Below are 18,387 nucleotides of genomic sequence, written 5' to 3'. Positions count from 1 at the left end.
TAGCATTGTTACTTTCTAGCTATTGATCCTCTGACTTCTTGAATTTCCATTTCCTCAACTGTAAAACAAGAAGTTTTAACAACATGACTTATATCAAGGTTAAATAAAACATTAATTTAACAGGTATTTCCATAAATGTTAACAATAGCTGAAATAGCCAGTAAAGTCTATTTAAAATGAGTGAAAAACATGACTCATGTAATTACCACTATATAGGTCATTTCTATTTAATTAAGAAATTTGTAATTTAAAAGAGACAATGACAAATTAGAACACATCCACAGGAAGACAGGATAGTGAAACTTCTAGAAACTACCTTCGAAAAAACAGTTGAAAAATTCAATTAAATATTTATTGAACAAATGCAGAATAAATGAACTAGGGGGTGGTTTTAACCTGAAGATACAATAAACAACTTCAAATATCATTCAGAGGGCTGTCACACAAAACATGAAAGACTTGTTCAGTATTTCTCCAAAGGGCAGAACTTGACCCAAGGGCCAGACGTAAGCAGCCAAAAGGCTGCGGACAGCTGTACAGAGTGTGTCACTTAATCGCTTCTTTCCCAAACAATGCATTCCACACTTACACTTCCCTTCTTCTGAAAGGAAATATTACAACTTAATACTTCTCATGAATGTCTTTGACAAGTTGCATTTTCATGGCAAGCCCTCCACTGCCAGCAATGGATGTACTCACACTCTTAGAAAAAAATCTGAAGTTAACAAGCTGGTTTACTAGGGAGATGGCCTTTGTTCCTCAGCTCTATCTCAGCATTTTATATTTGTGATTCTCAGGAGGGGAGAGAAAAAGAGCATATTCTCCAAAGGGGGTGAATTAGAGTCCCCAGCACTTCAGATCCTGCCCCTGGGGACAGTCCTTCTCAAACCCCAGACGCATCACTGCAACTGTCAACCTGTGGTAGAGATGGGAGTGTGCTGTGTGCTGGGGCAGAAGAAGACAGCTGACAACAACTGTTCTACACGAAGCAGGAGAGCTGTATTTCACGAGTCACTAGGAAATATAAACTGACTGCCTAATACTGACGGGCTCCATCCAAACTGTCAAATATTACAAAATGAGAATTGTTTCAACAACCATTCAGCATGTTTAAGGACAAAATATATATAATATATTTTATATTATATACGTATTTTATCACATACTCAGTAAGGAATGCTGAGGTGCTTAATCCATCCAATAAAATTGAAAATAAGAATTTTACATTTTTCTGTCAGTATTCAGGATGCTGAAGGTGGATCTTGAACTCAGAATGGTAAGTCAGTTTTCGAGGAAAGCCACATAATCGGTGAGTCTGGCTAACTGCTGTTCATTGGGGATGGGTGGAACGGGGGCAGGCTCTGCGCGTTGGAGACAGAAACACACTCAAGTCAGACACCAGGGTCACAAATCTTTGGTACTGCCACCCCCGCCCTCCAATGTCTTTAAGTTAACAATACGGAAACTTTCTTAGCTTTGCCTTGATCTTGGACACTTAAAAAAAACAAGCCAAGAAGCATCAATTTTTATGAGTAGTTTTCCCAACCTGGGAGTAAAGGCATGTCTGGCTTTGCTGTTACTGAAGTTTTCCATGCAAAGGTTAAAAATACTTTTAACAGGTAATCCGTCTACCAAGGGAACATAGCCCTTCTTGGAAAGACCCTCCCCACATGACATTTACTTCCATAGTCACCTAGTGCTAGCCACATGCCAGGCACTCCTCTAGACTACTCAACTGTCAGTGAACAAAAAACCCACAAAGGACCCCATCCCCCAAAAGTTTACTTCTAACTTTTAAGCTACTAAGTGTCAGCCTGGGGCTGCGTCTGTGTCAATGCTGGTGAGATGCTCGATCACACCTCCCCTACAGGACACCCTGCGGCCAGGCCAGAGGGGATCACTACCTCCAGGTAAGCTACAGAGGGGAGTCCACACATTCACGGTTGTAACCAGATGTACTATTATAAATACCAAGTTAGGATTTCATCCCCTTGTTTATAAGATTAGAGCTAAGAAAAATAAATACTACAACAGCAAACAAGAAAAACGATGAAACAATTTTTAAATGAGCATATGAAAATACATACCTGAAAAGGGAATAAACCTGTTAAAGGAAACATCCAGGGCCCCTGCAACTAAATAAAATGTAGAGCCCAATTTACAGAAGTCATTGTAAAGAACCTTCACATAGAACATGTCATTTTTTTTTTTTTTTTTTTTTTTTTTTTTTTTTTTTGCGGTACGCAGGCCTCTCACTGTTGTGGCCTCTCCCGTTGCGGAGCACAGGCTCCGGACACACAGGCTCAGCGGCCATGGCTCACGGGCCCAGCTGCTCCGCGGCATGTGGGATCTTCCCAGACCGGGGCACGAACCCGTGTCTCCTGCATCGGCAGGCGGACTCTCAACCACCGCGCCACCAGGGAAGCCCAGAACATGTCAATTTTAATGCAGTGGCGTTCAGACAGAGACAGTTACGCTCTATTTTATTGCATTGCTTTTTTACTGCAGCAGTCTTCTCTCCCCATCTAGACTGACAGGACCCCCTCGCATCACTCCTCTGCACCCTCGCAGGTCCGAGCACATGGAGATTTGTGCACCACTTTACTGTGGGGTCAACAATGTCTAACAACAGGGGTTCAGAGCAGACGGAAGGAACTCTGGGACGAGGCAGATCAGAAGGTTTATGGATGTGGGCACTGAGGCCAGCTCTAAGGACAGGGCAGGAAAGGCCACTCCTGGTAAGCAGGAGGGAGTGGAGCCTTCCTGCAGGAAGGAACGTGGCTCATTTCAGAGAGGAAAGCCGAGGGACCAGGAATTCAGGTGGAGACAATGAGGGCAGGCCAAATCATTTAAGGCCTGTAAAGGCCAGAGACCTTAATTTTGTGAACGTTAAAGCCACTGAATATCTTGTTTAGGAGAAGAGTCTATGTGTCTACAGCATGAGGAGAAAAGGGGAATTTCTGAATATTTTAAATATCTTTTTAAAAGGCAATAGTTTAGATATTAAGAATAAGCAGTTAGAAATGGCCCCATAAATAAAAGAACGAGAGATTAATACTTATTAAAAATTAAGTTGTAATAAAGATTATGAAACACTCACATAAAATAGTTTATGTATGAAATACATTAAAAAAATTAAGGTAAAACCAGGTGACTTTTTTTTTTTTTTTTTTGCAGTGTGCGGGCGTTTCACTGTTGTGGCCTCTCCCATTGAGGAGCACAGGCTCCGGACACGCAGGCTCAGCGGCCATGGCTCACGGTCCCAGCCGCTCCGCAGCACGTGGGATCTTCCTGGACCAGGGCATAAACCTGTGTCCCCTTCATCGGCAGGTGGACTCTCAACCACTACGCCACCAGGGAAGCCCCAGGTGACCTTTAAGATCCTTTCTACCCTAAGTGTCCATCCTATACCTGAACTTAACATGAGTTACTCTCATTTTGTTAGTATAGCAGAATTTTATATCAAATTATTCAAATTCAATGCCTGAAAAACTTCAGTGATCTTACAAGAGCTCAGTGCTGCAAGACGGACGAAGAGCTCCACCTACCTGGCTTTCTGGGCATGACCATCCTCGTGGCGGAGTCGGCCTGCCATCCTTGTTCTAGGATACCTAAAAATGTGTATTTAACACAGAAATGAATTAAAAAAACCAAAAACTTTTCATTTACAAGATTCACAATCTGTCAATGACACTACTTGTACGGGAGACCTGACGTGTGTAGATTAACCTGTAATGTGTATTTTTAACTAGAAGCGTATACTAGAGACAGCATTCTCATGGGAACTTATTTTTGAAATATTTCTGAAACATCTATGATTTTATTCTATCAGGCTGCTATAATCACTAACAGATGATTAGTTTTCTATAATATATATATATATTATAGTATTAACCTGATCAAACCTTATTAAAGACAGACATAAGGAAGACTTATTTAGTATCTTCTATAATCATTACATCAGTAATAACAAAGACGATGGTGACAATAAAAACAACAGCATACATACACAACACAGAAGGCTGGCCACTAGGTACTGTGCTAGGTGCTCTTACAGGGATCACTTTACGTAATCACCACAACAACTCTGTAAGGGGACACAGCACCATAATTGAACAGACGTGGAAAAGGAAGTTTAGAGAATTCCAGTAAATTGCCTTAGGTCACGTAGCTAGCATGGGGAAGGGTACCAGGATTCACACTCAGTCAGTTAAGAGTATGGACTCTGGGATATACTATTTATTAGATAATAAATTATGGATCAATTTCAAAATAGTCAAAACAAATAAATGTTTGTATTAGTAAGTAACAGTATGATTTACTATAAGAACGTTCATTAACCTGCCGTCTATGCGTCTAGAACTGTGCTAGGCCTTGGAAATTTATAATCTGTGGTGCTTAGTGGAGCTCATATTTTGACTGGAGAATCCATCATCGTAAAACAACGCCACAAGGCACATGCAGTATTAATATTCTACAGCAACCTAGCAAGGGGAGGGGACAGTTTGGGCATGACCTGAAAAATGAAAATGCAAAAGCACGTCTGGAAACCAGTGGCTAAGAGTGGGGTGCAAGCACCTAGGTTACTGTTAAGAAATGGTGAGGGAAAAGTTGGGCTGAACAGGGATACTGGGATGAGACCGCCTTCACCACGGAAGGGTGAAACAGGGATTTCTAAATGCGAGTTCCAGACCAACTAAAACTTCCTTCCCTGAGAAAACCCACCAACCAAACCCCCACCTCGTGCTGATTTTCAAAGGAAGAGAAATAATTTAAAGACGTTACAAAGTTTAAGCTCAGAATTATGAATATAATGTTACCCACCTGGCATGTTTAGAAGCAAATAATGTGCACATGCTTTATTTTCTTGCATCTCACATTTTCTACCACTTGTAACAACTATGCTGTAACCTGGGGCTCAGATGTGGGAATGTTATCGAATGCTTGACTCTGTACCCCCATTCGCTACCTTTTTCTTCCAGTAACTCACTGTTCTCACCACCTTCTTTTCCCTCCCACTCTTAGTCAACAGCAGCTCTAATTTTTCCTTCCTAGGCATCAACTTGGAGAGCTCACTATCACTTAGTAGGGCTTAGGAGTTGATCAAAGGTCTTAGAGATAAAAGTAGAAAATATTCAGGGGTCAGACCATGGGTACCATGATAAGAAATAGCTACAGGAACATTACAGAGGTTCCATAAGGAAAGAGCTAGAATAATCACATGCAACAAGGGTACATCTCAAAGACACAGTCAAATGCTAATTTCATAAAAATGGCAAAGTATTCCTTTACAAAGCTCCTGTTCTAAGACATCTCTAACTGCTGCCTGTCTTTGGCAAAAAGTGCTTTAGTAAACACAAACCCGAAATTTCTCATCCACAAGCAGAAGTCAAAAAAACTCTATGAACCAAAAAGTCTTCTTTAACTGCCATGGTGGCGAAATCTGATGCGAACCCCCAAGCCTTTTCTGTACACTCTTCCCTGACGCCACCTGCGTGCGGGTCTGCGCTCTGTGCTGCCGGCAAAACCACGACTGGGCTTGGCCACGTGGTGCTGGCTGCTACGGTTTGTGCAGTGCAGGTCTGCCAGCACCTTTCTAAAGAACACACACAACCTGAACTCCAAAACACATCCTGTTCCAATGGTTTCAGATAAGGGACCGTGGACCTGTAATTTACACTTCCGTTTTCCCTGAAAGTAAAAAGTAAGCCCCAAATACCTTTCACAGCCTCTTCCACGGGAAGTCCAACAAAGGCTGCGAAATCGTCGGCGATGATGGAGGTATATGCCTGAGAGACCAGGGCGAAGGCTCGCCTCCGGGTGGCATCTATTGTGGGAGGGGAGGTTTGACAAACAGTGAACCACAAGAGCTGGCATTTTTTGAAACACACAATTAAATTATTACATCACCGTCCTTGTCCAAGTTTGATAAGCAAGACTACATCAACCTAAATTTCTGTGTTTACAGGTACAGCTGTAGGCGCCTAACATGTAAGAGGGGCTCAAATATTGCTGAATAAACACATGCACTTCCTCTTAGGTCAAGAAATCTCAGGTGACAATAAAAATTACAAAGATGGAAAAAAGCTAATATACACAAGACTCCAGCTCTAAGAAAATTTCATTTAAATTTGGGATGCACTGGGGATGTATATTTCAAAATTTTTCTTTTATCTCACTTATAAAAACTAGAAAGAATGGAGCAGAAATTACCTAGTCCCATAATTAGTTGTCCTTTCTCATCAGGGCCTCTGCTATAGGACCACACCTGGGAGTTGCAGAGCAAACCTTGTAACTAGAGCACCTTCCTAACTTTCAAGTCTACTCTGAACTCTTGACGTCATTCAGGTGCAAATCCTGAATGACTGAGCCTCACAGAAAGGGGCTGCAAGCAATTCCAGCAACAAAACCTCCTCCCTGGAGACCACGGGTGGGATTTCTGCCCCCCAGGCTTAAATTTCCACATTAAATAATTCAGGAATGAAGCAGAGACAATAACCAAATGGTAGAAAGTGGAGCCCAGCTGGCCTGTCTTCCCGCCCGCTGCTCCTTGAGTAACACAAAGCATCCTCCACCTGCCTTCAACATGCTTAGCAAGTGTTCTGGATTTTACTTTCCACACTTAACAGGCAAGTATACACGTACAAGATAGCCCTGCAACATAAGAAAATCCGCTCTCCACTCCTGGGACACCGCCTAACAGCCACATCAACCCCCGTAGACACACTGCTCCAAAGTGGCCTGCTGGCTCTCAGAGAGGAGCCTTACACCTTCTCATCCCTGCGGCGTCGGGTGTCTGCTGCTGTGTGGTCTGAACCGCCCTCCTCTCTTCTAGTCGCAGGTCTGTTTATAAACTCTCCCTGTGGCACTGGAGTCACTGCAATCTCCGCCCTTCTGACTCACAGGAACGTTTACTTATTGAACAAGCAATCTCTTCCCACCTATGGTGTGCACTGCACCCCTCCGGAACTTCTCTGCAGGAGGGCTTTTATATCTTTATACCCCCTGAGGGGCCCAGCGTCCCTAAGGAAGTGCGTGCTGCACAGGCTCCTGGAAGGTCTCACCAGCACCCAAGGGGCCCGACCCCAGCCCTAGGGTTTGTGCTCCCGTCTGCCTGAAAGATCGCGGGCAGCCAATCACCTTGTGTCATTTCTCACTGAGGCTGACACCCTCCCCAGCTTTCACTGAGCCACTGTTTGCTCCTCTTCCAATTCCTTCCTTCCTGCTACCAACTCTCAGCAAACGACCTTAAATCAGACTTCTAATACAGCTTAGAGATGAAGGAACTTTTTCTGTTCAAGGCTACAGACATTCAGTGGAAAAGAACCGAGAGCAACAATGAGAGAGGAAAATACAAGGGTGCACCGAAAACTACATTCATTTGGCAAGCTTACCATATTGTAAAAACATGCACTTTAGTCCAAGTACTCTGGTCAGATTCTCAGATTTGAAAAAGATGGGGAACAGAACAAGAATAGAATGTGAATGAAAGAGAAAAACAGAATGGAGAGAAGAGAAACATACAAGGGGAGGCACAGCAGACTGACAAGGAGAGCAGACATCAAGGCTAAGTGACCCAGGGCACCAGTCAGACACTCAGGCGGCTTTTAACCTCTCAGCGCGAATGAATCTGACATCTGCATTCTCACCAGTCACTATGTGGCCCGGGAGATCTATGAGACGTGTAACCTCAGGAGGGCACGCGTTACAACGACAAGCTGGAAGGTGGCATCAGTTGAGCTCGCACCTAATACTGCTGGCAATTCATCCTGGGACAGTCCTGGGGAGACCCTAAGAGAATGCTCATTCTTTTGTTCAACGAATACTTAAATGTGCCTATTATCTACCGGGAACTGCCAACTGCCGGCACTGGAGACACAAGGGAAGGTGAGCTTGCTGTCCTTCCCAACCCATCTCTGCTCTTAAATTCCAGGGCGGCGGCCACCCAGGCCTGTGGCACCTGGGCTCCCTTACTCCGTGAATGGGATTCTGCAGGGCAGGGAGTGTATTTCCTCGGCCCCTCCCTGTCTCGCTCTGGCTAAAGCTCTGTATCCCCGCTCCTCAGGGCTTATGCAACGCGGTTAAGGCTGCCTCCAGTGCGGAGATCCAAAGCTGCCCCCACTGCGCCGGCAGCAGTGACCCCACACGCCTCCCTCCCACCGCTGCCGGCTCCGTGCCCCTGCTCACTTCCCCCACGCTGAAAGGAAGCGCCTCCTGTTTCCTCACTCACACTGCTCTGCTTCACCACGCCAAGAACCGGGTGCACCTCAGAAGCAACCTTCCCCTCCTGCCCCTGAAAAGCTGACATGTCCTGCCAGAGTGATGAGCGATTCTCAAGAACTTCTGCTCACTGATTCCTCCAGAGCAGAAGGGCGGACAGTGAGGGCAGGTAGTGGCCAGAGAAACAAGGTAACAAGAAGTGAGGGTATAACAACATATAAGAGGGGGAACCAAGAGACTGGAAGCAAACGCTGGGGGTGGGAGAATGGAAAGAGAGAAGCACGGGGGAGTTTTGTTGCAGGATCAGTGCTATGTCACACCAGACTTGCAATCTTTCAGCGTGATTAAAAGAAGTTTGAGCATCTGCGTACTGAATTGATTAATCACAAATCCAGAAGCTGGAGACAACCCCATCAAATGCTGAGGTCCACAGAGTCCAAAGCAGTCTCTACGTTCAAACATGCGGGCTTGAAATCTTATCCAACTCATGACCTGGACTTATTAGAATATTACATTTCATTTCAGTAGCAAAAAAATCACCTCTTACTGACAAGCAACTTCACTTCTAGAATTAAATTAATAGACAGTGAGGTCCTCAGCTGCCGACATAAACTCAAGCAACGTGAAATCAAAGCATGATTACAGCAAATCTAAAAAAAGACTTCTGAAAACCCTACTCACTTAGCAGAGCGTACCTATTTTCACACACATCATCGACTTACTTCAACACCCTGGCACCTTAGGGGAACAGGTCTAGTCTGACTTAATTCTGAGCCACAAAGAAACACTACCTCTAAGTGCCTCCATGATTGGCTGGACCGTCTCAGACCACGGGTGAGCGCTGATGGTGGTATAGATCCCGGGGAAATCTCTCTGCCAGATTCTTTGTCCTACCGACCAAATTCCCCCAAGTTCAGAATTTGCCTGCAATAAATATCATTGCCTCATTTGAAGATATTCACTCTGCACATATACCAACAAATGTATCTTAAAACATAATTCAACATTTCTTTTAAGAGGTGTAATTACTTTTTCAGCCCAACCACTATCAAAAAGGTTTTCAAATGTTTTGAACAGTACTGTAGAATTTATTTGCACGTTTTATTATAACAGAAAATTAAGGCATGGGAAATTAGTCCAACAATATTTCACAAATAAGTTTAGGAATTAGTTATCTGAAACATTGTTTTTTGAAGATTTACATTTATTTATATTTCATATATACTTATGTATAGTACACAGAACATGTACTAATCCACATATGCATGTACATAAAATACATACACCTATTCTTAGGGCAAAAATAGTAGCAAAATGGCTAATAATATAGACTCCCAATCTAAGATGTCATAAAATGTAGCCTAAGGATAAAGTTCCCACTAATATCACTGAAATATCATCTCATTTACAGCTTTATTTTAAACCAGTAAAGCTGGAGGAACATTCCAAACTTACTTAATAGAATGTGGAGGAAAGAAAGAGAGTATAAATGCTAATCTGATCTGCTGCTGAATATCAATAATGAACAAAGGAATTTAGGTGGATTCTTATTAATGCTCTGTGAATGTACAAAAAATTCACTTCACATTTATGCTAGACACAGTGAATCACCTGAAATTAAAAATTTACTTCATTCCATCTTGGAAGAAACTTTTAAGTGAGTTCATCTATTCTCACACGAAAAACAAGAAATCCAAAATCCTAATTAGCAAAAATCTTAATGCTCTGAATAATTATTATTTTTAGAGTGTTCTTGTAAATAATACTAGTTGCAAAATAAATACCATTATAGGAAACTGCACAGATCAGTTAAAAAAAAAACCTAACAAACAAAAACCAAACTTTTACCTAAACTGACCCAGTTGTTTATTGCGTAAATTGACACTTTGCTACAAAGTGTCTTAAGAAACCTGATTGGCAGGAGCTGAGCACAGATTTCTGTACCACCCAAGGGAAATTACAATTTCTGATGAGAAGAATTTGTAGATCTATTCTTAAACTTTAATACCAGTTTAATAACTATTTCTGTGATCCACATGAAAAAGAAAACAGAAACTTTTAAGAGATTGCTTTTTAAATGAATGTCATTACTATATCAAAGTAATAAGGTATATTGAAGACTACTTACAGATTTTATAGCAGGTGGTATTCTTTTCCAAAGATATCTTGCATTATTCCTAATTTACACCCCCCCAAGAAAGAATAAGCAATTTAAAAAAATCACCTCCGTAAATGTTTAGAATTCTAGATCCCAGAAGTATACTTTAAAATACTCTATAAAATACAGAGCGAAATTCATATAATGAGTTTATCCAGGGGAAGTAACAGTGGTTTTCCAGATAAAAGACATGAAATATTTTTACCAAAGTAATGTTTTACCATTTTTAGTGAATTTTTAAATTAATAATACAGATCTTAAATTGAGGCAACACTACAAAGCCTTAAATAGAACTGCTTAAATAATTTATTCATATATAAAATAAACAAATTCATACACTTTCAGGGTCCTGGCATTCCCTGACAATATACACAGTACACGATGCTTTTCTCCTTATAATGACCCCTCGTCCTACTAGTGGATATAGAGCCACCAAAACTTCAAGGTAGTTCTTTTTTTTTTTAAAGAGTTCGCAAGCTTGAATGACATCAAGCATATGACATAATGAAAATCTCAGTTTAGTTTAAAAGGTATGAAATGAAAAGGTTTAGAAGAATTTAAAACAAAATTTAACAGTAACCATCAGTGGGTTACAGAACTACAAGGGACTCTTTTTGCACAACTATACTTTCTGACTTTTCTTCAATGAACGTGAATTAGGAATAATTAAAAAACAAAAACCTTTCAAGAACTGTCATACATGTTAGTAACAAATTCCTCTTAGTCTTCTCAATTTTCCCTTTCAGTTTCTCTCAGTCTCAATAGAGACTGGGAAGTTAAGTAAACAGTTTAAGTAAACAGTAAAGTAAACTTTAGATGTGAAGTTAAGTAAACAGAGGTCATAAAAGACAGAGGTTTTATAACAAGAGAATAAAGAAAAGATCAATAGATTTAAAGGAATTTACTGACAATGCAGTTTCTCGTAACAAACTGGAATGTTTTTTACAAGGTATATGTAAAACAGGTGTATTTAAAAATAACTCAGACTAATCATAATTTCTTGTCATGATTCAATATACGAAATAAATATATTAAGTATTACACTAAAAAGTATAGCTCCTTGTGTCTATGCTTTAGTGTTGGTACTTCAAGGCAAGAATAACTGCTTGAGGAAAACGCTTCTCTTAGCTTTAGGTAAAAGGTACTTACATGTCATTATAAAGCAGATATAAAGCTAGAAGCTGACCATACACTGGGGGTGTAGCAATTCCTCCTGGAGCCTGTAAGACCAAAAAACAAAAGAAAAAAACCCTCATTTATTCTTATACTTTTATATTTTTAGAAGTGTTTTCTTAACTCATCTAAAGAGTAAGTATATTCTATAGTACTTACAGATGGAGAGACAGCTTAGAGAAGTATCGCACACTAAAAACCCAGAGTATTAAGTTTAGATCTGTCATCAGATGTGACTTCTCCCCCTCTGGGCCTCTGTGTCTTCAGACGCACAAGAGTATTTAAATGGGATCCCTTTTCCAGTTCTCAAATTCTTATTTAAATAGCCTCACTATTATAGGAAGTATTTCCAACAGATTCCTAAAGCAATATGATTCTGCCCATTATACCGAATATGTTAAATAGCTACATAAATGAGTAATAAAGAGAAAAACATCACAGCTGAGTTACAAAGACACTACTCCCCTCATTCAATTTTAATTCATTCAGGAGACATCTACCAAGCGTCTGTTAGTGAGCGGCTGCTTCTTCGCAGTTCCCTCCTTTGGTTAATTAGCTTTTTAGACCAATGCTATAAATGTCTTTAAGGGCCTTTCTAAGAAAAAACAAACAAACCCTTAATTACTTTAGTAGTTGCATGATATAACCTTCACCTGCCCTACTGAAAACAAACGGTAAGCTTCAGTGATCACAGGAGACTAAGGGCTTTCCGAATTAATAAAAGGTTACAAGTTACATCTTCTTGGTCCGTGTGTAGGCCTGCACAAACGTCTTTAATAATACACATATTCTCCACCTCTCCCCACAATGGGGAGGAAAGAGATTTAGTTTAATACGAGAAGCATAAAGGATGTTAGGAGCAAAGATGCACAGCGTTTTCGGGCTCACTGGCTGAAGACAAACAACAGAAAGCTCCGAGCGAGCTGGGGGAGGCCAGGCCTGGATGCTTAGCCTTCGGAGCAGGCCCCGGCGGCCCGGACTCCACACGCCCAGCTCCCGCGCCCGCAAGGGGCCGGCCCCAAGCCCCGTGGGCCCCAGGGCCCGTTACCCTGGAGACCGGCGCGGCCCGAAGCCACGAGCGACCCCACGAGGATAATGGCTACCTCGAGCTCCTGGTTCTCGCACTGATCCAGCAACTTTCTGAAACTAAAGGAACTTTCCGCCATCACCGCCACTGGCATTTTCCCGGCCGGTCCCGCCACCGAACCTCCCCACCGAGCCGGACCTCAGACTGTCCCTCGGGGCGTCGCGCCCGCGATGACGTAAAAGCCGACGATGCCGCCGAGCGCCCATGCGCAGGCGCCTCGTTGGTTCCTCCGCGTCAGCAGACATCCCTGCGGTCGGGAGGGTATGCCACCGCTCTGGCCGGCGCTCTCGGTGATCTGGAGGACTGGCCCGGCCTCCAAGGCAGCCAGTCGCTTTAAGAGCGTGCAGCCAAAGTCGGGATGGGAGGGGTTTTGTGCATATTTGAGGACGATTAGACGTCTTTGCTTTGAGGCCATGCAAATTTAAACGTTCAAAACCTAACTTTTGGTTCTTTCCGCACCTACTCTTTCAGCAGCCCTGCCACATCGGTGAAGGCGCTGCGGTGCCCTGCGGGGCTCCCCTCCAGCGACCTCACGTCCCCACCTCCGAGGGAAGCTGCGCTGGCCTGGACCTCCAGCAGTGCCTGAACTGCAACGTTATCCTGACTTCCACTCTTGCCTCCCTCCAGGCTACTCCCCACACAGCCACCGCAGCAGAAACGATGCTTTCGGAAACATAAATCAGATCGTGTTGCTCTGATGAAAATGATAGCATAACAACGAATTCCTAAAATCCAGTCTTTCACATTGCTTGCAAAGGGCTTCAAGATCTAATTCCCAGATCCCCTCTGACTTGCTCTGGCCATCCTGGCCTCCTTAGTTTTCTGCCCGGTGCTTCTCGTTAGCGAACATTATGTTGTGAATTATTTATTTACATCTTTGTTTTGCTGCCCTTGGCTACACAGCCAGGGAAGTGACTTCCATTTGTCCCACGTTGCAGGGCTGGCTACACTATTTATGGGCCCAGAGGAAATTGAAAACGCAGGTCCCTTGTTCAAAAAACAGGGGAAAGTACAATTAAAGCTATGTAATATAAAGCTTTTCCCTTTATTCGCAGTGTGTCTCTCAGACTTCCACATCATTTCAAAAACTGCTATTTAATATCCTAAGTAAAGAAAAAGTAATACAATTTTAAATTATTAGCATGAATTTTACCATCCATCTTTATTCAAAGCCCGTTAAATTTTATTTTATTTTAATTAATTTGTTATTGAAGCATACTTGATTTACAATGTTGTGTTAGTTTCTGGTGTACAGCAAAGTGATTCAGTTCTATATATGTGTATACATATTCTTTTTCATATTCTTTTCCATTATAGTTTATCACAGGATATTGACTATAATTCCCTGTGCTATACAGTAAGACCTTGTTGTTTATCCATTCTATGTAGAATAGTTTGCATCTGCTAATCTCAAACTCCCAATCCATTCATTGGGAAGCCAGTTTTAAAAGCAAATATAAGTGCATTTAACTGATATGTGGAATCACAGAAATCACACAATTTGTATTTCATAGCTCGTACATGTGTGTGTATTTTATCCTTATCAGAACCATGGGAATGCTTCACAAAATGAACTCAACTGTTTTTACCACACTTTGTTTTTTGCAGAAGCCCTACCAGCACTCCCTACCTTAGTTAGGCTTATGGATGTGTGAGGGAGGACTGAAAGCAAAAGGAACTATGGGTTGTTCTATCTTGCCCTTCACTGTTACATTATTGTTTTCAAAACAAAGGAATATTTAGCATCATACAAGGAAGTAACACAAGTAAGAAAGAATATGATCAGTTTCCTCGATTATTCATGTTTCTTAGGACACCGTTGTCTACATTATGCATTTGAAGCCAGTTCAGGTTCTAAGGGGAAAATGTGGCCTTTCAGGGATGTCAGCACCCAGCGTACTCTATTGAAGACATAACACAGTTGCCTTGCACTCATGTTGAGTCTTGGGTGGGTGAATTCCCACCATTGGGGATCCACTGAGAATTCTAGATTCATGGGGTATTTTAAACACGCTCTGGAATGGCAGACAACACACTGTATGTGTCTCTTTGCTTGTGTTTCCACTGTCCCTGTGGACTTCATTTACCAAACACAAGCTAGAAGATAAAATTATTAAGGATGCTAAGACAGTGATGGCTTTACTGATTAGTTTTGCAGAATCAACACTGTTTCCACATGGAAATGATTGTGTTTAGTAATGCATTGGATGGAATATAAAAATAAAAACTGACTACAGGGCTTCCCTGGTGGCGCAGTGGTTGAGAGTCCGCCTGCCGATGCGGGGGACACGGGTTCGTGCCCCGGTCCGGGAAGATCCCACATGTCGCGGAGCGGCTGGGCCCGTGAGCCATGACCGCTGAGCCTGCGCGTCCGGAGCCTGTGCTCCGCAACGGGAGAGACCACAACAGTGAGAGGCCCGCGTACCGCAAAAAAAAAAAAAAAAAAAAAAAGACTACAAAAGTCCCTTGAAGAGTAGCCAACCTTAAATAGGAAGGTATCAAATAGCTAGTATAACTAGATATTTTGAAGGAATAAAGCAACAAAGTTTCATTAATCATGCAGAAGAGAGAAGGACTCAGGGCAGAATGATTCTGAGATCATTCCGTAAAGTTTGAGGAGCCAGATTTTGAATTTTCAACATGTGAGAATGGCTCCCAACCTACTTCTGACTAAGGAGGATCCAGTGGGAAGATGGCTAATTCAGAACCCTGAAATTTCACCTGATTCCAGCAGTTTGATCATTTAAAGGGAAAACTATGATTTTAAAGCTTTGGCAGGTAATATGGGTTGCTAAAAGATGAAGACAATAGATGGGTTTTTTGCTGAACAGAAAATCACAATAAAGCTTTGGAAATACAATCACAGATTAGAGGTAGAGTCTGGGGTGTCAGTCAGAGGACCAAACTCTTCTTTAACAGACAGGTACAGGGATTTGGGAATTGGAGGCTGGGAGCTACAGGGGGGAAGGAAGAGAGTCTTGGAGAGGGAAAGAGGGCTCTGAATGTGAGGGGAATGGAGTAATTGGGGGCCTATGGTGAGACTTGGCTTACATGCAGAGAATTCCAAGTGACTGTGAAGGGCTGATGGATTTCCAGGGCTGCAGTGGCTGACATTCAGTTTTAAGTTGTTACTGATGGTGCTGTACCTATGTTTTTACCCCCAAACTTTCAATAATGGAGTGAAAGGGTATGATAAAGGGCACTGTGGTATAGAAGGCAGTAATTCCAGGAGGTAGGACTCAGAAGAGATATAGAAATGCTGCAAAAGCAAGACAGTAGAGAAGAGGCCACCAGAAGGAAGCTCTGCTCCCCGGAGATGCTGCCTTGGGGCTGGCGGGAGGCTGTTTTTCCCAGTGCGCTTGGGATGAAGGATGGGTCATCATGCAGCAGGGAAGCGTGGGCTCCTGAGGCTGGAGAGTGTAGGTCTCATACCCATTTCCCTTAGCTTAGCCCCCACTTCTGCAAGTTGCCCCTCCTCTCCCAACGGTTCTCAGAGGAGAAGCACAGTTGTCATCAAGGGGTTGGAAACGGGAAGATGGCTAACTCGGGACTCCAAAATTTCATCTAGTTCCTAAGGAATCCACTGAAAAAAACTAGAATTAATAAACGGGCTCAGCAAGATTGCAGGAATAGACGATCAATACACAAAAGAATTGATTTCTATACAGTAACCATGAACAAACTGAAATTAAGAAAACAACTTCATTTACAATAGCATGGAAAGAATGAGATACTTAGGAAGAAAGTTAACACAGTAAGTGCAAAATTTATACTCTGAAAACTATAAAGCACTGTTCAAAGAAATTAAAGAAGGCTTAAAGAAATGGAAATGCATGTCTTGTCCATGGATTGGAAGACTTTATATGATGATGGCTACACTACTCACATTCAGATTTAGTGCAAATCCTGATCAAAATCACAGCTGGTTTCTTTGCAGATATTGACAAGATGATCACAAAATTCCTATCCACATTCAAGGGACAGGGAATAGTCTAAACAATCTTGAAAATTAAGAACAGTAGGTTTCAGACTTCCCTGGTGGCACAGTGGTTAAGAATCCGCCTGCCAATGTAGGGGACACGAGTTCGAGCCCTGGTCCGGGAAGATCCCACATGCCATGGATCAACTAAGCCCGTGTGCCACAACTACTGAGCCTATGTTCTAGAGCCTGTGAGTCTCAACTAGTGAGCCCGTGAGCCTCAGCTACTGAGCCCACGTGCCACAACTACTGAAGCCCATGCGCTCTAGAGCCCGTGCTCTGCAGCAAGAGAAGCCACCACAATGGGAAGCCCGCGCACCGCAACAAAGAGTAGCCCCTGCTCACCGCAGCTGGAGAAAGCCCGCACACAGCAATGGAGACCCAGCGCAGCCAAAAATAAATAAATAAAGTAATTAAAAAAAGAACAGTAAGTCTCACACATTTCAATGTAAAAACTTAACTACAAAGCTACAGTAATCAATACATGGTAGATATGTAGGTCAATGGATAATTAGAGGAGATATATAGATCAATGGGACATATTGAGAGTGCAGAAATAAACCCTTGCATTTACATTCAATAAATTTTTGACCAGGCTGCCAAGACCATTCTGTGTGCAAAAGAATAGTCTTCTCAACAAATGGTGCTGTGACAACTAGATATCCATACGCAGAAGAAAAAAGTTGGACTCCTATCTCATACTAGATACAATAATAAACTCAAACTGCATCAAGGACTTCAATGTAAGAGGTAAAACTATAAAACTGTTAGAAGAAAACATAGTGTTAAGTCTTCATGACCTGGGATTAGGCACTGGTTTCTCAGATATGACACCAAAAGCACAGGCATCAAAAGAAAAAATAGGTAAGTTAGACGTTATCAAACTTAAAACCTTTTGTGCTTCAAAAGACACGTCAAGAAAGTGAAAAGACAACCAAAGAATGCAAGAAAATTTTATAAATCATATGTTGGACAGGAGACTTGGGTTTAGAATAACTCAAAAGTAGAATGGCAAATAACCAAATTTAAGAATAGACAAAGGGTTTACGTAGTCATTTCTTCAGAGAAGATGTACAAATGGCCGATAAGCACATGAAAAGACACTCAACATCACTACTGGTTAGGAAAATGCAAATCAGACCCAAAATGAGATATTACTTCCCACCCACTAGGGTGGTTATAATAAAAAAGGCAGAAAAATGTGTGAGGATATGGAGAAGTTGAAACACTCATACACTGCTGGTGGGTCTGTGATACGGTGCAATTTCTTTGGAAAACAGTCTGGAACTTCCTCAAAAGTTTAAACATAGAGATACCACGTGACCTAGCAATTCTATTCCTAGGTATATATCCAAGAGAAATGAAAATATGTCCACACAAGATGTTTACGTAGATGTTTATAGCAGCATTATTCATAACAGCCAAAAAGTAAAAACAATCCAAATGTCTATCAGTTGATGAATTGATAATAAAATGTGATATATCTGTACAGTGGAATACTATTGGGCAATAAAAACAGTAGAAGTACTGACATACGCTACAACCTGGAGGACTCTTGAAAACATTGTGTTAAGTGAAATAAGCCAATTGCAGATGACCAAATACAGTATGATTCTCTTTATATGAAATATTCAGAATAGGCAAATCCGTAGAGACAGAAAGGAACTGGCAGGAGGCAGCAGGACCTGGGGAAAGAGGATGGGCCACAAAGGACCAGAGCCATGGGTGGAGTTTGCTGACAACACAGGTCTGCATCAGAGTTGCAGGGAA

The 18,387-nt window shown here is 42.1% G+C and overlaps 1 protein-coding gene across 1 annotated transcript; it reads right to left on the bottom strand.

The window, feature by feature from the left end:
- Nucleotides 1-213: 213 nt before the first annotated feature.
- Nucleotides 214-12,749, bottom strand: COPS8 (COP9 signalosome subunit 8). Its single transcript, XM_082841884.1, has 8 exons — nucleotides 12,655-12,749; nucleotides 11,528-11,598; nucleotides 10,349-10,397; nucleotides 9,012-9,144; nucleotides 5,720-5,827; nucleotides 3,549-3,611; nucleotides 2,088-2,129; nucleotides 214-1,361 (listed from the first exon to the last, which is right to left on the bottom strand). Exons 1-8 carry the CDS (start codon nucleotides 12,730-12,732, stop codon nucleotides 1,282-1,284), a joined length of 624 nt encoding a protein of 207 aa, XP_082698010.1. The 5' UTR covers nucleotides 12,733-12,749; the 3' UTR covers nucleotides 214-1,281.
- Between the last annotated feature and the right edge of the window lie 5,638 nt (nucleotides 12,750-18,387).

This window comes from Leucopleurus acutus, assembly GCF_964270905.1.
Source record: "Leucopleurus acutus genome assembly, chromosome: 6".
NCBI classification, from domain to species: Eukaryota; Metazoa; Chordata; class Mammalia; order Artiodactyla; family Delphinidae; genus Leucopleurus; species Leucopleurus acutus.
This window is presented reverse-complemented; position numbering and strand designations above follow the sequence as displayed.